Source organism: Oncorhynchus mykiss, chromosome 1 (genome assembly GCF_013265735.2).
Source record: "Oncorhynchus mykiss isolate Arlee chromosome 1, USDA_OmykA_1.1, whole genome shotgun sequence".
Lineage (NCBI taxonomy): Eukaryota > Metazoa > Chordata > Actinopteri > Salmoniformes > Salmonidae > Oncorhynchus > Oncorhynchus mykiss.
The window spans coordinates 50530252-50552869 of NC_048565.1; the positions used below are offsets into that span (position 1 = coordinate 50530252).

The 22618-nt window shown below is 41.7% G+C and overlaps 1 protein-coding gene across 8 annotated transcripts in view; it reads left to right on the forward strand.

The window, feature by feature from the left end:
• Positions 1-396: 396 nt before the first annotated feature.
• Positions 397-22618, forward strand: part of LOC110524456 (kinesin-like protein KIF21A) — a 62204-nt gene continuing 39982 nt past the window's right edge. For 6 of the 8 annotated variants that reach the window (XM_036979447.1, XM_036979471.1, XM_021604114.2 and 3 more), the window contains exons 1-3: positions 398-800; positions 15115-15337; positions 16612-16794. In XM_036979447.1, the coding sequence (XP_036835342.1) occupies positions 757-800; positions 15115-15337; positions 16612-16794 (450 nt within the window). In that variant the 5' untranslated portion in view covers positions 398-756. Of the gene's footprint in view, positions 801-15114; positions 15338-16611; positions 16795-22618 lie in introns of all 8 variants that reach the window. The other 2 variants (XM_036979468.1, XM_021604143.2) reach the window with 1 other exon arrangement.

A 22618-nucleotide genomic window follows, 5' to 3' on the forward strand; every position in this document is an offset into this window, starting at 1 on the left:
AAGTCTTAGTTTTTCATAATTTTTTGGGGAAGATTTGATGATCTGACTGATAACAACCAGCATCATGGTCTTCATGGAAAACAGACTATTAATTTGTGAGGATGATATTCCAAGATTAGACCTGGCATGAAGTCACTCACTACATTTCTTCAAAATGTCGAAATTGGAATTGATCTCCATCCAACTAGATCTCACGGTTTCACCAAGTTGACTTTAACCGATTCTGACGTTTATCCAGGTTTCTTCAAACGTCAAATTCTATTTCGATGTCAATTTTTAGTCATCTGGCTGCTTCATGCGCATTGTGATGTCAACTCTTAACCTTCACAGACAGAGCCCGTCGAAGAAGGCGTGGTTTGGTGACGCATTGCGACTCGAGCTGAATCGGTGTGCGGGGGAGGCGTGTGTCCCTCTCTCATCCAAAGAGCCTGGAAGCAAACGAGCCGCAAAAGCGACTGGATTTAACGCAACAGCATTGACGCTCCAACAGAATGCCGACAAAGAATGCATTCTAGCTGGAAATGCAAGGGGGCACCAAACAGGCACAGTATTTTATTGAAAATCTCTATTATGCTTATAATAATCTGAAATATGGCTGAAGTGAAGTCGAGGTGAGTTGCTCTGTTGCTCAGACAACTTGCTCTCAGGAGCTGCGCACTCATCTCCATCCCGTTTTGTCGGATGAAAATAAACGGACAGATAGCCTACACTCGTTTTTGTTCTTCTATCAATCGATAATCACTCAACTGTGGAATCATGTCAATGGGACAGGACGAAAGCTCAGTCCGGGTGGCTTTGAGGTAAGTCTTCAAGCCTTACATTTAATTGCTTTGCATTTGCATAGATGCAACTGTCGGCACAATTACATAGATTCGTCTCAGGCCTTGCATAATATTTTGGGCCACAGTGTCCAGTCTAAGCGCTTTGTGATTTCATAGAAAAATTGTGATACGTTTGTAACCAACAGGTCTATATTTTGATGTCAAATTTGTTGCCATATGATATGCTGGTCTTTGAGGACGCAGACTATAGGCTAATTCAAACCACTGCATATATTGTGCGTAGGACAATATGAATTTAGGAATTTGCAGTTGATAGTTTACATAAACCACAATCTCAAGGCTTCTGAGTCGTAGAATTACTAAAGAAATGTGTTAGGCCCTACACTGTATCCATGCATGACGCAGCATCATCACACGCTTCCAAAAATAAACTGCAGGGTGCACAAATGGCAAGTGCCATCGACCAAATTCCTCACACACCGGTCAAGTAATGGATGATATCAGCCTTGTTTTGTAACGGCTGAACTGTTGGAAAGACAGATCTGGCATTTATAGCTCTTTGGCCCGGTGCCCGAAGTCTTGGGCATCCTTTCAAAAAGAAGACAGTTGAGCGATAGTTGATCAATGAAAGGAGCTTTTAGTCACGGTCTTCAAGGAAAAGACAGCCAACCGTTTCCTAGGCTAGAGAGCTCTGACTGTGAAATGGATTCTTTGAAATTGATTATTTGTTTACAGTGAAGAAAACATTGCAATGGCCTTATTGAGGTCATACGCCCACAGAAAGAGTGCAGTAAAGAATGCATTATGTTGTTCATACTTAAAGCTATCAAATGTGTTAATCATTGGATCTAAAATCCTTTGTTAGTCCCCTAGACATGCTTGTCTTTTTCACATAAAGACAGTTGAATGAATGAGTCATCACAAATCTGTGTTGTTGCTGAATAAGGGCCGCTCCCTACTAGGAGGACACATGCTGAGGTGGCACACTGACAGAAATATCTAGTGGCACAATGGGTAATTTGGCACATATAGTACCAGCCTCTACTTCACTTTGTGTTTGTCTGCCTCCACCTCCCTCTCTCTTTATCTCACACATGCATGCACGCACACTGTAATTAAGTGTGAATATTGTGAAGTTAGCCCTATCTTTTAAATGTGTTAATAATGGCTGACACATCCAGCTGACTGATACTGTTAACTCTATGGTACTTTACGACCACGGTCTCCATAGTAACCAGCCACCAGAAATCACTGAGAGTCTTTTGACCCAGGCTCCATGGCGTGTGTGTGTGTACAGTGCCTTTCAAAAGTATTTACTTGTTTCAAAAAATGCACAAAAAAAATGTAACTGAAAAGTGGTGTGTGCATATGTATTCACCCTCTTTGCTATGAATCCCCTAAATAAGATCTGGTGCAACCAATTATCTTCCAAAGTCACATAATTAGTTAAATAAAGTCAACCTGTCTGCAATCTAAGTGTCACATGATCTGTCACATGATCTCAGTATATATATATATATATATATATATATATATATATATATATATATATATATACCTGCTGGAGCGTGTGCTACAGGTGGGAGATGCAATGGTGACCAGCGAGCTGAGATAAGGGGGGACTTTACCTAGCAGGGTCTTGTAGATGACATGGAGCCAGTGGGTTTGGCGACGAGTATGAAGCGAGGGCCAGCCAACGAGAGCGTACAGGTCGCAATGGCGGGTAGTATATGGGGCTTTGGTGACAAAACGGATTGCACTGTGATAGACTGCATCCAATTTGTTGAGTAGGGTATTGGAGGCTATTTTGTAAATGACATCGCCAAAGTCGAGGATTGGTAGGATGGTCAGTTTTACAAGGGTATGTTTGGCAGCATGAGTGAAGGATGCTTTGTTGCGAAATAGGAAGCCAATTGTAGATTTAACTTTGGATTGGAGATGTTTGATATGGGTCTGGAAGGAGAGTTTACAGTCTAACCAGACACCTAAGTATTTGTAGTTGTCCACGTATTCTAAGTCAGAGCCGTCCAGAGTAGTAATGTTGGACAGGCGGGTAGGTACAGGTAGCGATCGGTTGAAGAGCATGCATTTAGTTTTACTTGTATTTAAGAGCAATTGGAGGCCACGGAAGGAGAGTTGTATGGCATTGAAGCTTGCCTGGAGGGTTGTTAACACAGTGTCCAAAGAAGGGCCAGAAGTATACAGAATGGTGTCGTCTGCGTAGAGGTGGATCAGAGACTCACCAGCAGCAAGAGCGACCTCATTGACGTATACAGAGAAGAGAGTCGGTCCAAGAATTGAACCCTGTGGCACCCCCATAGAGAATGCCAGAGGTCCGGACAGCAGACCCTCCGATTTGACACACTGAACTCTATCAGAGAAGTAGTTGGTGAACCAGGCGAGGCAATCATTTGAGAAACCAAGGCTGTCGAGTCTGCCGATGAGGATGTGGTGATTGACAGAGTCGAAAGCCTTGGCCAGATCAATGAATACGGCTGCACAGTAATGTTTGTTATCGATGGCGGTTAAGATATCATTTAGGACCTTGAGTGTGGCTGAGGTGCACCCATGACCAGCTCTGAAACCAGATTGCATAGCAGAGAAGGTATGGTGAGATTCGAAATGGTCTGTAATCTGTTTGTTGACTTGGCTTTCGAAGATCTTAGAAAGACATGGTAGGATAGATGTAGGTCTGTAGCAGTTTGGGTCAAGAGTGTCACCCCCTTTGAAGAGGGGGATGACCGCAGCTGCTTTCCAATCTTTGGGAATCTCAGACGACACGAAAGAGAGGTTGAACAGGCTAGTAATAGGGGTGGCAACAATTTTGGCAGATCATTTTAGAAAGAAAGGGTCCAGATTGTCTAGCCCGGCTGATTTGTAGGGGTCCAGATTTTGCAGCTCATTCAGAACATCAGCTGAGCAGATTTGGGAGAAGGAGAAATGGGGAAGGCTTGGGCGAGTTGTTGTGGGGGGTGCAGTTCTGTTGACCGGGGTAGGAGTAGCCAGGTGGAAAGCATGGCCAGCCGTAGAAAAATGCTTATTGAAATTCTCAATTATGGTGGATTTATCAGTGGTGACAGTGTTTCCTATCTTCAGTGCAGTGGGCAGCTGGGAGGAGGTGTTCTTATTCTCCATGGACTTTACAGTGTCCCAGAACACCTCCTCCCAGGTGAGGTGGAGAGGTACTTGTTGAACCATCCAGATAAGGTAATTATTTCAATGTTAAGTACTTAAACTACACATACTGTAGCATAATGGCAGGGGTCTTTCAGTCAAGGTGATGAGAGACGTGGGAGTGTGTGTGTACAGTACCACCTTATTTGACATGTTTATGCGTGCCTGTACGTGCATGTGTGTTTTGTGTGTGTGTATGTGTGTGTGTGTGTGCATGTGTGTTCTATTAATTTGTAAGACAGGTGTTGACTAGCAGAATAATTGGCTTTCAGTTGATCCTTACTGTCGTGTAATTACTTCTCTATAGGCCTGTTCACACACACACACACCAAATAAGCACGACCTATGATAACATCCACATCAAGCCGGTAATGCACTTTCGACTCTGCTACACAGATCTTCAGTCTGTAGTAGTGATGCACCAATATGACATTTTTGGCCAATACTGATAACCGATATTTACAATTTTAGCAGCCTTTTAAGCATTCTAGTACAGTTAAATAGTTAACACACACACGGACACAGTGGTGTAAGGCACTGCATCTCAGTGCAAGAGGCGTCACTCCTTGTTCAAATCCAGGCTGTATCACATCCGGCCGTGATTGGGAGTCTCATAGGGAAAGCACAATTGGCCCAGTGTCGTCCAGGCCGTCATTGTAAATAAGAATTTGTTCTTAACTAACTAGTTAAATAAAGGTTACACACACACACACACACACACACACACACACACACACACACACACACACACCACACTGACCAAAAAGTTATTTTGTTGGCATTTACATATGTCCCCATTACCAGTAAAACATAATCAAAACCTATTTATTTCACTCACTTGCTGTGCTTTTCGTTGTTCATTAGTTAAGTTTTTTTTTCTCAACCAGGATTTCTATGGAACGCCGTTTGGGTCTTTGACATGTCAAATAACACTATTTGACGTGTCATATAAGCTTGTTGACCAATCAGGACCTGAATATGACTGCACTTCACATAATAATTTAACGCGTTCATGCATTTTTTACGTAGTTATTACACATTGATTACACTCACTTGTGTTTCATATGTCACAACGATTCATCGATACGTATGCTATGATGCTGGTAAACTTGTCTTGCACACCTACAGTGCTGATCTAGCTGGCTCATGGATGCAAACAATGTTCTTCCACAAAAACATAGCAAAACAACATTTGTTTCAGTAGCTATAGATAGATAGCTAGCTAATTATATAGCTAGGTGTCATCCTCTAAAATAACCCTAATTTACAAGACAGTTCTTATTCCATTAATGGTGGTTGGACCCATCTATGTGAAGCAAGCCACAATAAGGATTAGCCACTCTAGTGGACGTTGCGCTTATCCTTCAAAATAAAAGTATAGCATAATTCTACTATTTGTATTCATTTGCATCACTGTCAATGGCATACTTTTTTTTTGAAGGCAAACTGCAAATCCCACTACTGTGCCTAATCCTTATTGTGGCTAGCTTCACAACACATAACCTGGTCCGGTCGAGCCTCACTAGCCAGATGAAGGTAGCTGGCTGCTTATAACGTCAGCTTTGGGCAACAGGTTTAAGTAGCTGGCTAGCTATTTATTTTCATTAACTGAAGTTCAATTTCAATAGGCAAACAACAAGTGGCAACCCAGCTAATACTTACTCACAAGGATTCCTAAATCATGTCTAAGAATAATGAAAATGCCTGCAGTTTCTACTGGTCATTGTTTTCAGGCTGGTTGTATTGGTGCTAGCTAGGTAACAAGCTAAAGCTACCTACCCCAGAAGTTGCTGTCGAACGAATCATGCTTTATTACCAACGCAGTATTGTAAACACAGCATTCGTGGCCGCTGTCTGCTTGTTTGCAGACTTTTTTGTACAACTTTGACAGTGTTACTGTATATTTTTTGACACGCAAAGACCCAAACGTCATTCCATAGTATGTATGTCGTGAAGCTAATAGCAGTGACACTATTAATGTGTAACTCCGGTAGGTCAACAGCGACAGAGAACGGTTGATTGCCAAGGGCAATGAATTCCATTATCTTGGCTTTAATGGATTTCGCCTTTGAGTTGTCTTTCTGAAACCTTCTTACTCTTTCAAATGACTGCACGACTTGTTGACTGCTCGATCCACACAGCAGACATTGTGGGCTAGATTTGCTGTGTTGCATGTGTAGTGCAACATTTTACGTCATGTACCTACGTTATATAGGTATGCACAGTAGCTTTGACGTCGGTTTTTAACATCGGCGTTAAACTAGACATCAGGCCGATACCGATGTTGGCATTTTTAACTAATATCGGCCAAATCCGATATGTTCACTGATATACCATGCAACCCTAGTCTGAAGTATTTCCTTTCTACCAATATTAGCCTATAGTTGCTTCAGCAGTATAGGGCAGTTTCAGTGTCAAAATACTAAAGTCAATATGTAAGTCAAGAAAATAAGAACAACTTGCTTCACCCCAGCATTATGTACAGTTTATATACAGAAGTATGTGGACAGCCCTTCAAATGAGTGGATTTGGATATTTCAGCCACACCCACTACTGACAGGTGTATGAACCTGTTTTTCATGGTTCGGGCTAGGCCCACTTAGTTCCAGTGAAGGAAAATCTTAACTCTATAGCATACAATGACATTTAAGGCGATTCTGTGCTTCCAACTTTGTGGCTACAGTTTGGGGAAGGCCCTTTTCTGTTTCAGCCTGACAATGTCCACGTGCACAAAGCGAGGTCCATACAGAAATTGTTCGTTAAGAACTTAACTGGCTTGCACAGAGCCCTGCCCTCAACCCAATCGAACGCCTTTGGGATGAATTGGAATGCCGACTGCGAGCCAGGCATCATCGCCCAACATCAGTGCCCGACCTCACTAATGCTCTTGTGTTTGAATGGAAGCAAGTCCCAACATCTAGTGAAAAGCCTTCCCAGAAGAGTGGAGGGTGTTATAGCAGCAAAGGGGGGACAAATTACATATTAATGTCCATGATTTTGGAATGAGATGTTCGACGAGCACATACTTTTGGACATGTAATGGTATCTGGACGGATGTGTGTGTGGGTGGGTGGGTATATTGTGTCACTCCCCTCACCTACAGTAAATACCTCAGTCCTGGTATCTTTGAATAAGACCACTAAGTTGTATTGTTTCTGGTGTCGCATTAGCAGTATGCGTATGCTGGTTTGTGATGCACATGATATAGTCCAGTCCTATAATTTGTAATGTAGGCCTAATTATAGTCCTTTCCTTAAGTTCAAATGTCCTGTAACTTCAAATGTCCTGTAACTGAAGTGAAACACTGTGAAGTGTTAGTATATGAGGACCCACTTTCTGGACTGAAGGCTATTTATTTCCGAGGCAGCACATAGCCTACACTTAAACTGAACTTTCCCCAAAATAGACTGTCTCCCACCACTGCATTTCTGGAAGAACTCTGTTCTATGTATCATGACCTCTGAGGTGTCAGCGCATTCTGCCAGTCCAAGACGCATCTACCCAATAGGAAAACTTTGCGATTGCGGACATGTTTATGGAGCAGAATGGAGACCCTCCTACTGTTGTTGAATTGTACTTAGAATGCAAGCAAAACACATTTTGGGTAATTATACAGTACATTGGTTGGCATGTGTACACCACACCCATGCAAACATTTTGCTCATTTTCTCTCTCTTTTTTTCTCTCTTGCTCACCCCCCCTCTCTCTCTTTCTCTTCTCTGTCATTATCTCTCTCTCTCCCTTTCCCCCATCCCTCCCTCCTCTCTCTGAACTAAAGTGACCATAAGTAGCTCTACGTATGTAGTACAAATAATATTTGCATTATATTTATATATTTGCAATATTTGCACAAAAAAATTACAATTCTTGTCTTTCATAATTTGATATACTTGGATGTGTAGTATCAGTGTTTGTTGCTGGCATGTCATGCCTAAGTTTGCTAATCTTTCCGATGAAAAAATAATGAAAGCGGTTGGCAATATCAGTTGGTTTTGTCATGAATGAGCCATCTGATTCAATGAATGATGGAGCTGAGTTTGCCTTTTTTTCCAACATTTCATTGAAGGTGCTCAAAAGCTTTTTATCTTCATTATTTATGTAATTTATCTTTGTTTCATAGTGTAGTTATTTTTTTAAATTCAGTTTAGTCGCATGATTTCTCAATTTGTAGTATGTTTGCCAATCGCTTGTACTGCCAGACTTATTTGCCATTCCTTTTTGTCTCATCCCTCACAACCATACCATGTTTCAATTTCTTATCAATCCACTGGGATTTAACAGTTTTTACAGTCATGTTCTTAATGGGTGCATGCTTATTAGTAACTAGGATAAGCAATTTGGTTTTGCTAGGGCTACGATATTGTGATCAATGCATCCGATGAATCTGGATACTGCTTTCAAGCACATTTCTGCAGCATTAGTAAATATGTGATTAATACACGTTGATGATGTCATTGCTGTGTGTGTAACTACCCTGGTAGGTTGACTGATAATCTGAACCAGGTTGCAGGCACTGGTTACAGTTTGAAGCTTTTTCTTGAGTGGGCAGCTTGATAAAAGCCAGTTAAAATTTAAATCACATAGAAAATATACCTCTGTTCATATCACATACATTACAAGCATTTCACACACATTATCCAGATACTGACTGTTAGCACTTGAATATAAACACCTCCACCACTGGCATTTCTGTATTTTCTGTGAATGTTATAACCTTGTATTGCTACCACTGTATCATCAAAGGTATTGCCTAAGTGAGTTTCAGAGATAGTCACATTACGAATGTTGTCTGTGACTAGCAGTTAACAAGCTATTTTGAACCACTTTTCTGCAGTGCTTGCTTGTTTTCATTGCTTTACTAGGAAGCTTATCAGAAGTAGATATTCTTATGTTATTTGTGTTAGTGCAGGGTGAGCTGCACACAGTGGATGCCCTATTATGGAAAGGGAAAAGGGAAAGGGGGATACCTAGTCAGTTGTACAACTGAATGCATTCAACTGAAATGTGTCTTCCGCATTTAACCCAACCCCTCTGAATCAGTGAGGTGCGGAAGGCTGCCATAATCGACATCTTCAGCGACCGGGGAACAGTGGGTTAACTGCCTTGCTCAGGGGCTGAACGACCGATTTTTACCTTGTCAGCTCGGGGATTCGATCCTAGGGCACACTGCCTCAGCGCTAACAGCATAAATCTGGTTCATAGACAGATGTTTGCTGCATACAATAGCTGTAAGATTGGCAGATGCATTCAGGGCAGTTAGAGGGACGTAAATTAGGTTCCTTACATTGGGTCTACCAATGCCCCTGGTATAATGTACATTTGCTAAAGCATTATGATGACTCCGCTATCACGTTTTAAGGTAAGACCCAGATGCAGGCAACGTCGAATTAACAACAGTTTATTATTCCAACAGGGGCAGGCAAAAGACAGGTCCAGGACAGGCAGGGGTCAGTAATCTGGATAGGTGGGGAAAAGGTACAGGGCGGCAGGGAGCCTCAGGGTCAGGGCAAGCAGAAAAGGTCAAAACCGGGAAAATAACTAGAAAACAGGAACAATCGCGTAACAGGACAGAGGGGAATACGCTGGTAGGCTTGACGAAACAAATCGAACTGGCAACAGAGAACACAGGTATAAATACACAAGGGATAATGGGAAGATGGGTGACACCTGGGTGGGTGGAGATAATCACAAAGACCGGTGAAACAGATCAGAGTGTGACATCAGCAACACAATTATATGGATTAACTGAGCTGGGCTTGGGTCATTGATAAGTTATTGTCTCAACGCAGCCTTATAATGCTGTGAAAGGATCCAGGAACACAAATTATTGGGGTGGATTTCATCCTCCTTATAAAACGTATTTTGTTTCCAAAAGGTATCAAAGTTGTCAACAAAAGTTACACACATTGAGCTGCAATAATCACGTAGCCAGTTGTGAAGAGAGGGAATCCCGCTAAAGCGTTCAATGCCCCCCGATTCAGAGAGGGTATAGGGCCAGATATGACGGCTATTTTATTAGTGTCTAGCAGACAGTCAATCAGCTCTTTGAAATCCAGTTTCAACTCTTGAGAGCTGCCCTTCATGATATCATTAAAACCAACATGGACTACGATATAATCTATGTCCATGTCCTGGCGTAGTACATTCGGGAGCAGCTTAGTAATGTCATTTACTCCAGCTCCGGGGTAGGACATTGTTTTTGCACCAGGAACAGTCACACTTCTTAACATGGAGCTGCCCAAAATCACGGCTGGCGAAAAGGTTGAGGGAATCGGCACACTCCCATGCTTCACAGGATGGTGCAGGCCTCCGACAGATGGAGAAGCCCCGTTCGATCCAGAGCAGGGACGGAAGGTTGCCGACATCGTCTTCGAAATCGTAGGGGAAGGAGTAGGAGTAGGAGTAGGCACAATGGCCACAGACACAGGTAACCCCAGCGACGAAGGTGCAGGAAGATCAGGCTCCATGGCGGTGAAGCTATTCGTTGCTGGTATCTGCTCCGGGCCTCTCATTGGGAGTGTAGGCTACTTTGCGGCAGGCTGCTGTCTTCGGCTTCCACGGCCCGTGACATGCAACCGTCGTTGATTGCCATGCTCTTTTTGCTGTGCTCTTTCGACTTAGTATTGTGGAGTAACTACAATGTTGTTGATCCATCCTCAGTTTTCTCCTTTCACAGCCATTAAACTCTGTAACTATTTTAAAGTCACCATTGGCCATTGGCCATTTCTGCAGAAATGTGCATAAAGAAGCCTTTCACCCCCACCTCTCCTTTCCTCCCTCTATCTTCTCCCTCGATACGCACAGCCCTTAATGATTTACGGAGAGAGTGCAGTGGTGTTGGAGAAGCGGCAGGGAGTGGAGGTGGTGATGGTGGGGGTGCAGGGATAGACAGCAGGTTGGGGCGTATTCAGTTCCTCAACCAGACACAGAAATGCTCTGAAACCAGCTATTTAAGTGATGATTGCTCTGATAAAAAAGCATTTACTTCGAGGGGGTCCGGGGGGGAATTTCCCCACCGGTATATGCCCAGCATATACTTTCTCTCTCACTTCTACACCAGGCTAAATTATCCAAGGCCAGCTTTTAGTTGGCCAGCTATCAGGAGGGCATTACTGACATTCAGCATTGGAGCTTAGTGCGTCTCTAGCTCACATTCATACTCCCCACACACACACTCCCAATCTCACACACACGGACATACACACACAAACATACATATGAAGCCAGCTAGCTGGTTTTATGGGGCAGAGTATTGGGTCAGAGATTCAGGGTAGCGTAAGGACGAGACCTATGAGCTACCGACTACTGTATACCTCCTGTTGCTAGTAGAGGTCGACCGATAATGATTTTTCAACGCCGATACCGATTATTGGAGGACCATGAAAAGCCGATACCGATTAATCGGCCGATTTTTATTATTGTATAATAATAATGACAATTACAACAATACTGAATGAACACTTATTTTAACTTAATACGTAAATAAAATCTATTTAGTCTCAGATAAATAATGAAACATGTTCAATGTGGTTTAAATAATGCAATAACACAGTGTTGGAGAAGAAAGTAAAAGTGCAGCAAGTTCCCTGCTCAGAACATGAGAACATATGAAAGCTGGTGGTTCCTTTTAACATGAGTCTTTAATATTCCCAGGTAGGAAGTTTCAGGTTGTAGTTACTATAGGAATTATAGGACTATTTCTCTCTCTACCATTTGTATTTCATGTACAGTACCTTTGACTATTGGATGTTCTTACAGGCACTATAGTATTGCCAGCCTAATCTCGGGAGTTAGGCTTGATGTCATAAACAGCGCAATGCTTGAAGCACAGCGAAGAGCTGCTGGGAAACGCAGGAAAGTGCTGTTTGATTGAATGCTTACGTGCCTGCTGCTGCCTACCACCGCTCAGTCAGACTGCTCTATCAAATATCAAATCATAAACTGAATTATAATATAATAACATAATAACACACAGAAATACGAGGTCCTTAATATGGTAAAATCCGGAAACTATTATTTCAAAAACAAATGTTTATTCTTTCAGTGAAATACGGAACCATTGCGTATTTTATCGAATGGGTGGCATCCATAAGTCTAAATATTGCTGTTACAATGCACAACCTTCAATGTTATGTCATAATTATGTAAAATTCTGGCAAATTAATTACGGTCTTTGTTAGGAAGAAATGGTCTTCACACAGTTCACAAAGAGCCAGGCGGCCCAAACTGCTGCATATACCTGTAACGGGATTCTTCCTGAGAAGGAGAGGCGGACCAAAATGCAGCGTGGTTATAATTCATGGTTCTTTAATAATGAAACTATACATGAATAAACTGCAAAACAAGAAACGTGAAAACCCAAAACAGTCCCGTGTGGTACAAACACTGACACGAGACAACCACCCACAAAACCCAACACAAAACAGGCTACCTAAATATGGCTCCCAATCAGAGACAATGACTAACACCTGCCTCTGATTGTGAACCATATCAGGCCTAAACACAGAAACAGACAAACAAGACATCCAACATAGAATGCCCACTCAGATCACACCCTGACCAAACAAAACATAGAAACATACAAAGCAAACTATGGTCAGGGTGTGACAATAAATACCCTGACTCTGCTTCCACAGAAAGCAAGAAAAGTGACACAATTTCCCTAGTTAATATCGCCTGCTAGCATGAATTTATTTTGACTAAGTATACAGGTTTAAAAATATATACAGTGCCTTGCGAAAGTATTCGGCCCCCTTGAACTTTGCGACCTTTTGCCACATTTCAGGCTTCAAACATAAAGATAGAAAACTGTATTTTTTGTGAAAAATCAACAACAAGTGGGACACAATCATGAAGTGGAACGACATTTATTGGATATTTCAAACTTTTTTAACAAATCAAAAACTGAAAAATTGGGCGTGCAAAATTATTCAGCCCCTTTACTTTCAGTGCAGCAAACTCTCTCCAGAAGTTCAGTGAGGATCTATGAATGATCCAATGTTGACCTAAATGACTAATGATGATAAATACAATCCACCTGTGTGTAATCAAGTCTCCGTATAAATGCACCTGCACTGTGATAGTCTCAGAGGTCCGTTAAAAGCGCAGAGAGCATCATGAAGAACAAGGAACACACCAGGCAGGTCCGAGATACTGTTGTGAAGAAGTTTAAAGCCGGATTTGGATACAAAAAGATTTCCCAAGCTTTAAACATCCCAAGGAGCACTGTGCAAGCGATAATATTGAAATGGAAGGAGTATCAGACCACTGCAAATCTACCAAGACCTGGCCGTCCCTCTAAACTTTCAGCTCATACAAGGAGAAGACTGATCAGAGATGCAGCCAAGAGGCCCATGATCACTCTGGATGAACTGCAGAGATCTACAGCTGAGGTGGGAGACTCTGTCCATAGGACAACAATCAGTCGTATATTGCACAAATCTGGCCTTTATGGAAGAGTGGCAAGAAGAAAGCCATTTCTTAAAGATATCCATAAAAAGTGTTGTTTAAAGTTTGCCACAAGCCACCTGGGAGACACACCAAACATGTGGAAGAAGGTGCTCTGGTCAGATGAAACCAAAATTGAACTTTTTGGCAACAATGCAAAACGTTATGTTTGGCGTAAAAGCAACACAGCTGAACACACCATCCCCACTGTCAAACATGGTGGTGGCAGCATCATGGTTTGGGCCTGCTTTTCTTCAGCAGGGACAGGGAAGATGGTTAAAATTGATGGGAAGATGGATGGAGCCAAATACAGGACCATTCTGGAAGAAAACCTGATGGATTCTGCAAAAGACCTGAGACTGGGACGGAGATTTGTCTTCCAACAAGACAATGATTCAAAACATAAAGCAAAATCTACAATGGAATGGTTCAAAAATAAACATATCCAGGTGTTAGAATGGCCAAGTCAAAGTCCAGACCTGAATCCAATAGAGAATCTGTAGAAAGAACTGAAAACTGCTGTTCACAAATGCTCTCCATCCAACCTCACTGAGCTCGAGCTGTTTTGCAAGGAGGAATGGGAAAAATTTCAGTCTCTCGATGTGCAAAACTAATAGAGACATACCCCAAGCGACTTACAGCTGTAATCGCAGCAAAAGGTGGCGCTACAAAGTATTAACTTAAGGGGGCTGAATAATTTTGCATGCCCAATTTTTGATTTGTTAAAAAAGTTTGAAATATCCAATAAATGTCGTTCCACTTCATGATTGTGTCCCACTTGTTGTTGATTCTTCACAAAAAAATACAGTTTTCTATCTTTATGTTTGAAGCCTGAAATGTGGCAAAAGGTCGCAAAGTTCAAGGGGGCCGAATACTTTCGCAAGGCACTGTACTTGTGTATTGATTTTAAGAAAGGCATTGATGTTTATGGTTAGGTACATTGGTGCAACGACAGTGCTTTTTTCGTGAATCTGCTTGTTAAATCATCACCTGTTTGGCGAAGTAGGCTGTGATTCGATGATAAATTAACAGGCACCGCATTGATTATTTGCAACGCAGGACAAGCTAGTTAAACTAGTAATATCATGAACCATGTGTAGTTAACTAGTGATTATGTTAAGATTATTTTTTTATAAGATAAGGTGAGTTGCTAGCTAGCATTAAACTTGACTCCTTGCTGCACTCGCGTAACAGGTGGTCAACCTGCCATGCAGTCTCCTCGTGGAGTGCAATGTAGTTGGCCGCAATCAGCGTCCAAAAATGCTGATTACCGATTGTTATGAAAACTTGAAATCGGCCCTAATTAATTGGCCATGCCGATTAATCGGCCGACCTCTAGCTGCTAGACTGGCCTTCTTATAGGCTTATAAGGGAAGTTAATGCCTTTGTTAACTCCTTGTTTGAAGAGTCCATTTAATAGTACAACAACTTAGATCAACAGTGAGGAATGTTACTGTACATATTGAACACTTAACACACAAACAAATGTGCAGACTAAAAACAACATTATATTTACATAGGTTAAGCCAATTACAGTATGTTTAGCTTTTGTTCACAGTGACATTTCTCTCTTTCTTTCTTTCGCTCTCTATCTCTCTCTCTCTCTCTCTCTCTCTCTTTCTTTCTTTCGCTCTCTATCTCTCTCCCTCTCTCTCTCTCTCTCTCTCTCTCTCTCTCTCTCTCTCTCTTTCCCCCTCCCTATCTCCACCAGGATCCGTCCTCAACTGGCACGGGAGAAGATTGAGGGATGTCACATCTGTACGTTTGTGACCCCTGGGGAGCCCCAGGTGATGCTGGGTAAAGACAAGGCGTTTACATACGACTATGTGTTCGACATGGACTCCTGTCAGGACAGCATCTATGCTGACTGCACTGAGAAACTGATCGAGGGCTGCTTCGAAGGATACAACGCCACCATCTTTGCCTACGGCCAGGCAAGTCTACACGATGGCCCTCAAAGACTTCTCAACTGACCTTGGTTGATTGTTCTGACTGCATGGCCGTTTGGTCCTTTGGGGGATATTTTCGTGTAACCTGTTGATATTTCCATAGGCCAGGTCATGTGGCCAGGAACAACTCTGGGCTATAGCAGTAAGCTATAGCAGTTGTCCCATATTCCCCTAGTTTGTAGTTATTGGGGTTATAGTTATTAGTTATTGGGGTTATTTGTGTAATGCAAAAGCTTATGTTGGATCACTAGTCAAAGACTGAACTGATATCATAATCCTGCCTTACACATGTGTTTGTGAGGTCCTGAAAACTCACGGACCCCCTCCGTAATACTTATTAGCTCTTGGAGTGCTTGTATAGTTTTTACAAAAGGTTTCTGAGAGTACTGGCGATGCTTCTGTCATTGCAAACCATCATAAAGCACAATTCTATGTATAGTAACACCACCAAAGCAACCCCTCCATCCCTCTCCCTCTCGTTTCCTACCAATTAACCAATTCATACTCTTCTCAAGCTGCCTCTTTCCTTTTCCTGGCAGTCTGACTCTGTAGCAATGGAAATTGCATTGACATTTGGGCTTCTCTCCCCTTCACCCCGGTTGCCTTGGCAACTGAGCCTTTTTCTCCAATAGTAGGGGCTGTCTAGAACTAAGTCTGTTTGATGGGAGGGGGATTTAAATGGTGTGGGGTCTTAAGCGGTTAAGTAGCCACACACACACACATCTAAGATATCCATACATTTTTTTATATAAGCTCATCTTCCCCCTTCCATTCCTGCATTGATGGTAACCTATTTGTATGTCATCCACACTGTATGTACAGTAGCTACAGTGGTTGACCCAGGCTCTAGGTAGCCCGGTTTGACCAAGCCCAGCACTGTTCAGTTTGTCCCTGTGTATTTACTCAGACTGTAGAGGACATTTGGTAGAGTATGTGTCTGTCTAGTCTGTACTGGGATTTACTAATCCAGCTTCAACACTTTCCCCACAGTCTGACCCAGTAATCAGAGGGTTCTTTTCACTGGAATACAAACACAACAGATGTAAATGAAACTTCAATAAATTCACTATGTGAAATAAATTAAACTTGTTTTCTCTCTCTCTCCATACTCATCCCCACCCCATCCTTTCCTAATCCTTATCTTTTTCCCCCTCTTCATCCTCCCCGCTTTATCCTATCTCCCTCTCACCCTTCTCTTCATCTTTCCTCTCCACTGCTGTCTTATCATCATCCTCCTCGTCCTCTTCCTCCTCCTATAGACGGGGTCAGGTAAGACGTACACCATGGGTACAGGGTTTGACGTGAACATCGGGGAGGAGGAGCTGGGCATTATTCCCCGGGCAGTCACCCACCTCTTCAGGGGCATCGAGCAGCGCCAGCAGGCTGCTAAAGAGCAGGGACGTCCCATGCCTGAGTTCAAGATCAACGCACAGTTCCTGGAGGTATGGACTACGGCGTCAAAAAGGAGACAGAGACTTGGGCAGGGAATATACAGTTGAAGTCGGAAGTTTACATACACCTTAGCCAAATGCATTTAAACTCAGTTTTTCACAATTCCTGACATTTAATCCTAGTAAAAATTTCCTGTCTTAGGTCAGTTTGGATCAGCACTTTATTTTAAGAATATGAAATGTCAGAATAATAGTAGAGATAATTATTTATTTCAGCTTTTATTTCTTTCATCACATTCCCAGTGGGTTAAAGTTTACATACACTCAATTAGTATTTGGTAGCATTGCCTTTAAATTGTCTAACTTGGGTCAAACGTTTCGGGTAGCCTTCCACAAGCTTCCCACAATAAGTTGGGTGAATTTTGGCCCATTCCTCCTGACAGAGCTGGTGTAACTGAGTCAGATTTGTAGGCCTCCTTGCTCGCACATGCTTTTTCAGTTCTTCCCAGACATTTTCTATAGGATTGAGGTCAAAGCTTTGTGATGGCCACTCCAATACCTTGACTTTGTTGTCCTTTTTGCCACAACTTTGGAAGTATGCTTGGGGTCATTGTCCATTTGGAAGACCCATTTGCGACCAAGCTTTAACTTCCTGACTGATATCTTGAGATGTTGCTTCAATATATCCACATAATTTTCCTCCTCAAGATGCCATCTATTTTGTGAAGTGCACCAGTCCTTCCTGCAGCATAGCACCCCCACAACATGATGCTGCCACCCCTGTGCTTCACGGTTGGGATGGTGTTCTTCGGCTCTCAAGCCTCTCCCTTAGTCTCCAAACATAATGATGGTCATTATGGCCAAACAGTTCTATTTTTGTTTCACCAGACCAGAGGACATTTCTCCAAAAAGTACAATCTTTTTCCCCATGTGCAGTTGCAAACTGTAGTCTGGCTTTTTTATGGCGGTTTTGGAGCAGTGCCTTCTTCCTTGCCTTCTTCCTTGCTGAGCGACCTTTCAGGTTATGTCGATATACAGTAGGACTTGTTTTACTGGGGATATAGATACTTTTGTACCTGTTTCCTCCAGCATCTTCACAAGGTCCTTTGCTGTTGTTCTGGGATTGATTTGCACTTTTTGCACCAAAGTTCGTTCATCTCAAGGAGACAGAACACGTCTTCTTCCTGAGCGGTATGACGGCTGTGTGGTCTCATGGTGTTTATACTTGCGTACTATTGTTTGTACAGATGAATGTGGTACCTTCAGGCGTTTGGATATTGCTCCCAAGGAAGAAACCAGACTTGAGGAGGTCTATAATCTTTTTCTGAGGTCTTGGCTGATGTCAATTAGCCTATCAGAATCTTCTAAAGCCATAGCATAATTTTCTGGAATTTTCCAAGCTGTTTAAAGGCACAATCAACTTAGAGCATGTAAACTTCTGACCCACTGGAATTGTGATACAGTGAGTTAGTTATAAGTGAAATAATCTGTCTGTAAGCAATTGTTGGAAAAATTACTTGTGTCATGTACAAAGTAGATGTCCTAACCGACTTGCCAAAACTATAGTTTGTTAACAAGAAATGTGTGGAGTTGTTGAAAAATGAGTTTTAATGACTCCATCCTAAGTGTATGTAAGCTTCCGACTTCAACTGTATGTGGAAATATACACATGGAAATATTTTATAGGGTGACATATTATTTAAGGCCAGGCACCACAGGCTAATAGTTTTTTTTCTTTACTCTCATCAGACTGAAACTTTACCAGTTGAAAGTATACATAAATACAATATATTATTGTATTACAGGTTTTAGTTATTTAAAAATGTAAATGTGCAAATGATGCAAACCCTCCTTAAATATGCGCTAATTTGCATATTACGAGAATACGTTTTTCAACACATTGCTTCAAGGCAGAATGTTTTTGTTTTATTTTTATTAGACACTCAATGGTCACACTTTTACTGATCAGTTTATCAAAATATTGTAATTTCATGAAATTATTTAAGAAACACTTCACATGTATGGCTGATGCATATTTTGCATATATTTACACAATAAAATGACATTTAAAATCAAAATGACACAAGATATAAAAAAAAACTCTGTACAAATCTAACTATAAGACCTAAGAACCTGTGTGTAAAATAATGTGAATATACATCCTTTTGAAGACTGACAAAAATGAATGGCCGCTAAATCTCCGATAAAGATAGGCTAATATTATTAAAATGTACTTTCCATAAATATGACCATTTGTCACATGAATTAAACTCTTATTCATATATCACTTCTAAACTGATATTTAAACATCAAATATACCTTTTAAAAATACATTAGCACATTTAATACATTTGTTTCAAGCAATAGAGCATATAATTTGAATACTGGTCTGTTGGGCAAATTCTCATATCACATTGCTCAATTTGTCACACACAAGGACTTTGTATGGCTGTTGAAATGCGCAGAACATGAGTCAGCTATGCCTGCCCTATATGTAAGGCCCTCTGAGTTGTTGCTGGTGCCGCTTGACTTTGTTGACTGTGTCATAGCACCTGCGCCTACGCTTGGCACACTCCATTGAAGCAGCATCAGCTCTCACATCCTCCTCTCTGATTGCTTCCAGTGTCACTAGAGTGCTGTCAAGCCACAATGTGATCATCACATTTGATATAGCAGTTGCTCCCTCATTGAACGTGGCTACTGCAATTACTGGCTTCTCCCGTTAATGCGGCTTTTGCCCACAAAGACAGGTTGGGGGCATTGAGTTCAGACATTCATTTGCATTCTGGGTTCCTCCGTGCTACATTCTTTTGAGGAGATTATCATTTGACATCCTATGATATACAAGTACCATTTTCTGTGCAACCTCTCTATTAAAAATTGTATGGCCTTTGTGACGGGGTGGATTTTCATCATTTTCTAGGGCTCGCACACACCTATCCCGTAGTTGGACATGTTATCCTCTCTTGTGCAAAGTGCCATCAAAGGATACATGCATGTCTATGATGGCATCCTCATCCTCCTTCAGCAACTCTGCTATGTCTGGGTCTATATCTGCGTATGCTCATCTAATTATCTTTGCAGCACTCACCAGACTGTAGCCCTCTCTGAATCTCTGCAACTGCAGTGTGGGGGGGGGGGGGGGGCTATGTGACAGTCTCATTGCATAGTTATGTTTTCCCATCACTCTGTTTTATTCACTTTGAATACATTTGCTGGAGCAAGGAAATAAGTCTAATTTATACACAGCAAGTCACCTGACAATAATGGGCAACTCTCCCTTTTTATTTACCTGTCACTCTCCTGTCATGTCTCTGATATGAGCTGAGACGCAAGGAAGGAATGAGCTGCATATCCAAGTCCAAATTTGTTGGCTAGAAGAGCCATCCTCACATTTATATCAAATGTGAAAGATGTGGCATCTCCCCTGGAGCACTCCTGCAGCCGGGAGGAAGTGTAAACTCTCCTAAATTCATCACCATCACCTTCACAGTTTGCACAGTCTATCATGACAGACTTACAGAATCCCTGGTTGGTGGGGTCTATGGTGATTTCAGTCCAGTGTTTAGACACTTAGGGCAAATCAAATCATGTACAAATTGGTTTATTTATGACATGTGGAATAAAAGCCACTGTTGGCTGGCTGCTGTCTGGTTGGTCGCTGCAAGTTGTCATCTTCATCTCAATTAATTTGGGTCTCTTACGCGCTGCTGCGCTACCTCCTTTTTCCTCCTCTACCTGTACTGCCTCGATCGGACGGTAAGGCTAATCTGACAGGCTGACCACACCGCGAGCAGAGAAATCAGTTCTACCCACGTGCCATCTTCTCATTGGTTATACCCACGTGGGTGACTGAAAGACGAACGAGGTCAGTGGCGGTAATGCACCTAATTTATGGAAGTTGCCAATCGCAATATAAAGTCAAGAGAAGAAAAAGCCTGGAAGGAAGAGAAATGACTAGAAACGATTTGGTTGACCATTTTATGTGTGGATTAATTGGCAGAGTAGAGGACCTTGTGCATTTCAGGTAAAATAACAACTCAATGTTTATATCCCAGGACAAATTAGCTAGCAACAGTTAGCTAGCTAAATAGGACAAATTATCTAGCAAGTGCAAGCTAACTAGCTAAATTGCCATAAATGTTTCAATGCTTTTCGACCTGTCCCCAAATTAATATAATTGGTTCAGAGTTTGTTTTGATATTTTAACCTGCGTGTCGTGATTGCGTTTGGTGTGGGCGGACAAAATAAATGTATGCACGATGGCGCATGCTCGCAGCCGGTTTGGGTTCCGTGTAAGGCTAATTTTATCTTTCATTCACTGCATTTTTCACTTTGGCTAACTGAGATCACCTATTTTTACTCACATACTGTAGGTATATTCTTCGAGATGTTCTCATTTTGTCTCTCTACATGGATTCTTCGCGGGAGATGAGGCATTTTCACCAATCAGGTTGGTGGAAAGGGCCTTTAAATGCCAGTAACCAATTGGATTTCAGGAAATTACAAATTAACACGAAGCACTATGTTTACAAAGGATATAGCCATATATGGACTAGCTCATGATATGCTCCAGAAAACAAGCTTTGAATGATAATTCAACATGGAGAGTTTTAAAAATAGCAGTTGAAATTCTACATGAAACATGCTAACAAGAACGACATTTATGGTAGGTGTGGTTGATGGAGTTGGGCTAAAAATGATACAAATAAAGTATTGCCGATTTATTTATACATTTTTTGAAAGTATGGAAGTTATAGTTGCAAAATCAAAAATGTTGCCTGTGGTGCCTGGCCTTAAGAGATTGGGAAAGGGACAGAGACATACCCCCCACTCTCCAACACAGGATTATGTGGAATAATACATGACTAGCCATTATACTGTACGCCCATGCCAAGCTTATGTAGCCTATGTGTTGACACTTGACAATTTAACTAGCTCCGATCTCTGGTCTCCTGACGTTACATAAAAATTACTTGGACTGTTGACTGTGGACAGCTGTCAGAGGGCGGGAGCAGGGCTGTTAGGGTCACGGTTCGGGTGGCAAGGGTTAATACTAAGTGACTGAAAGGTTGTGTTTGCTTGTTATACTGACAGACAGAGGCCACGTGGACAGAATGAGTCTACTCATTTATGACAGAGTAATATACTGTATCTGTCATAGAAAAAGAGTTAGTAGAAAGGACATGGCTACCCAATAATGGAAGCAATGAAAAAAACACATCCAATATGGCCGCCAGTCCAGCCGCCTCAGAACAGTGAATGGGAATGTCCATTCTACTAAAACGTACTAAAACACATGGAATTTCAGCACAAAGGGCTTTAAAACATACTAAAACATGGAATTTCACCACAAACAAAGGGCCTTAAAGGAGAAGTTAGAAGTTAAAACCAAATCTCTATTTTGTATGTAAATGGCATGTTATAGAAGGGTACAGACCATTTTAATTTTATTATTATAAAAAAAAATTTTTTACTTACCCCAGCCCGCGATTCACTTCCTTATCCTCGTTGTGCAGTACGGTGGCACCCAAATACGTTCTTTTAGAAATGGAAAAGCTCTCAGTATAGTGATGCAGGTGATTAGAAATTGTGACATTCTGAAATGTATACACATTATATTCCATTTTGTGCGACTCAAGCTGTTTCCCCTATCCAGCTATTCCATTGTCCATGTAGTCTGCTGTCATACGTAGAGGTAATCGCTCGAGTCGCAACAAAATGGAATATAACGTGTGAATAAAGTTTGGATTGACACAATTTTGTGTACAACATCTAAAGACCTGCATCACTATACTGAGAGCTTTTCCATTTCTAAAAATATGTATTTGGGTGTTTTTGGAACATTTGTTCATGTTTTTTCAAAACCAAGTGA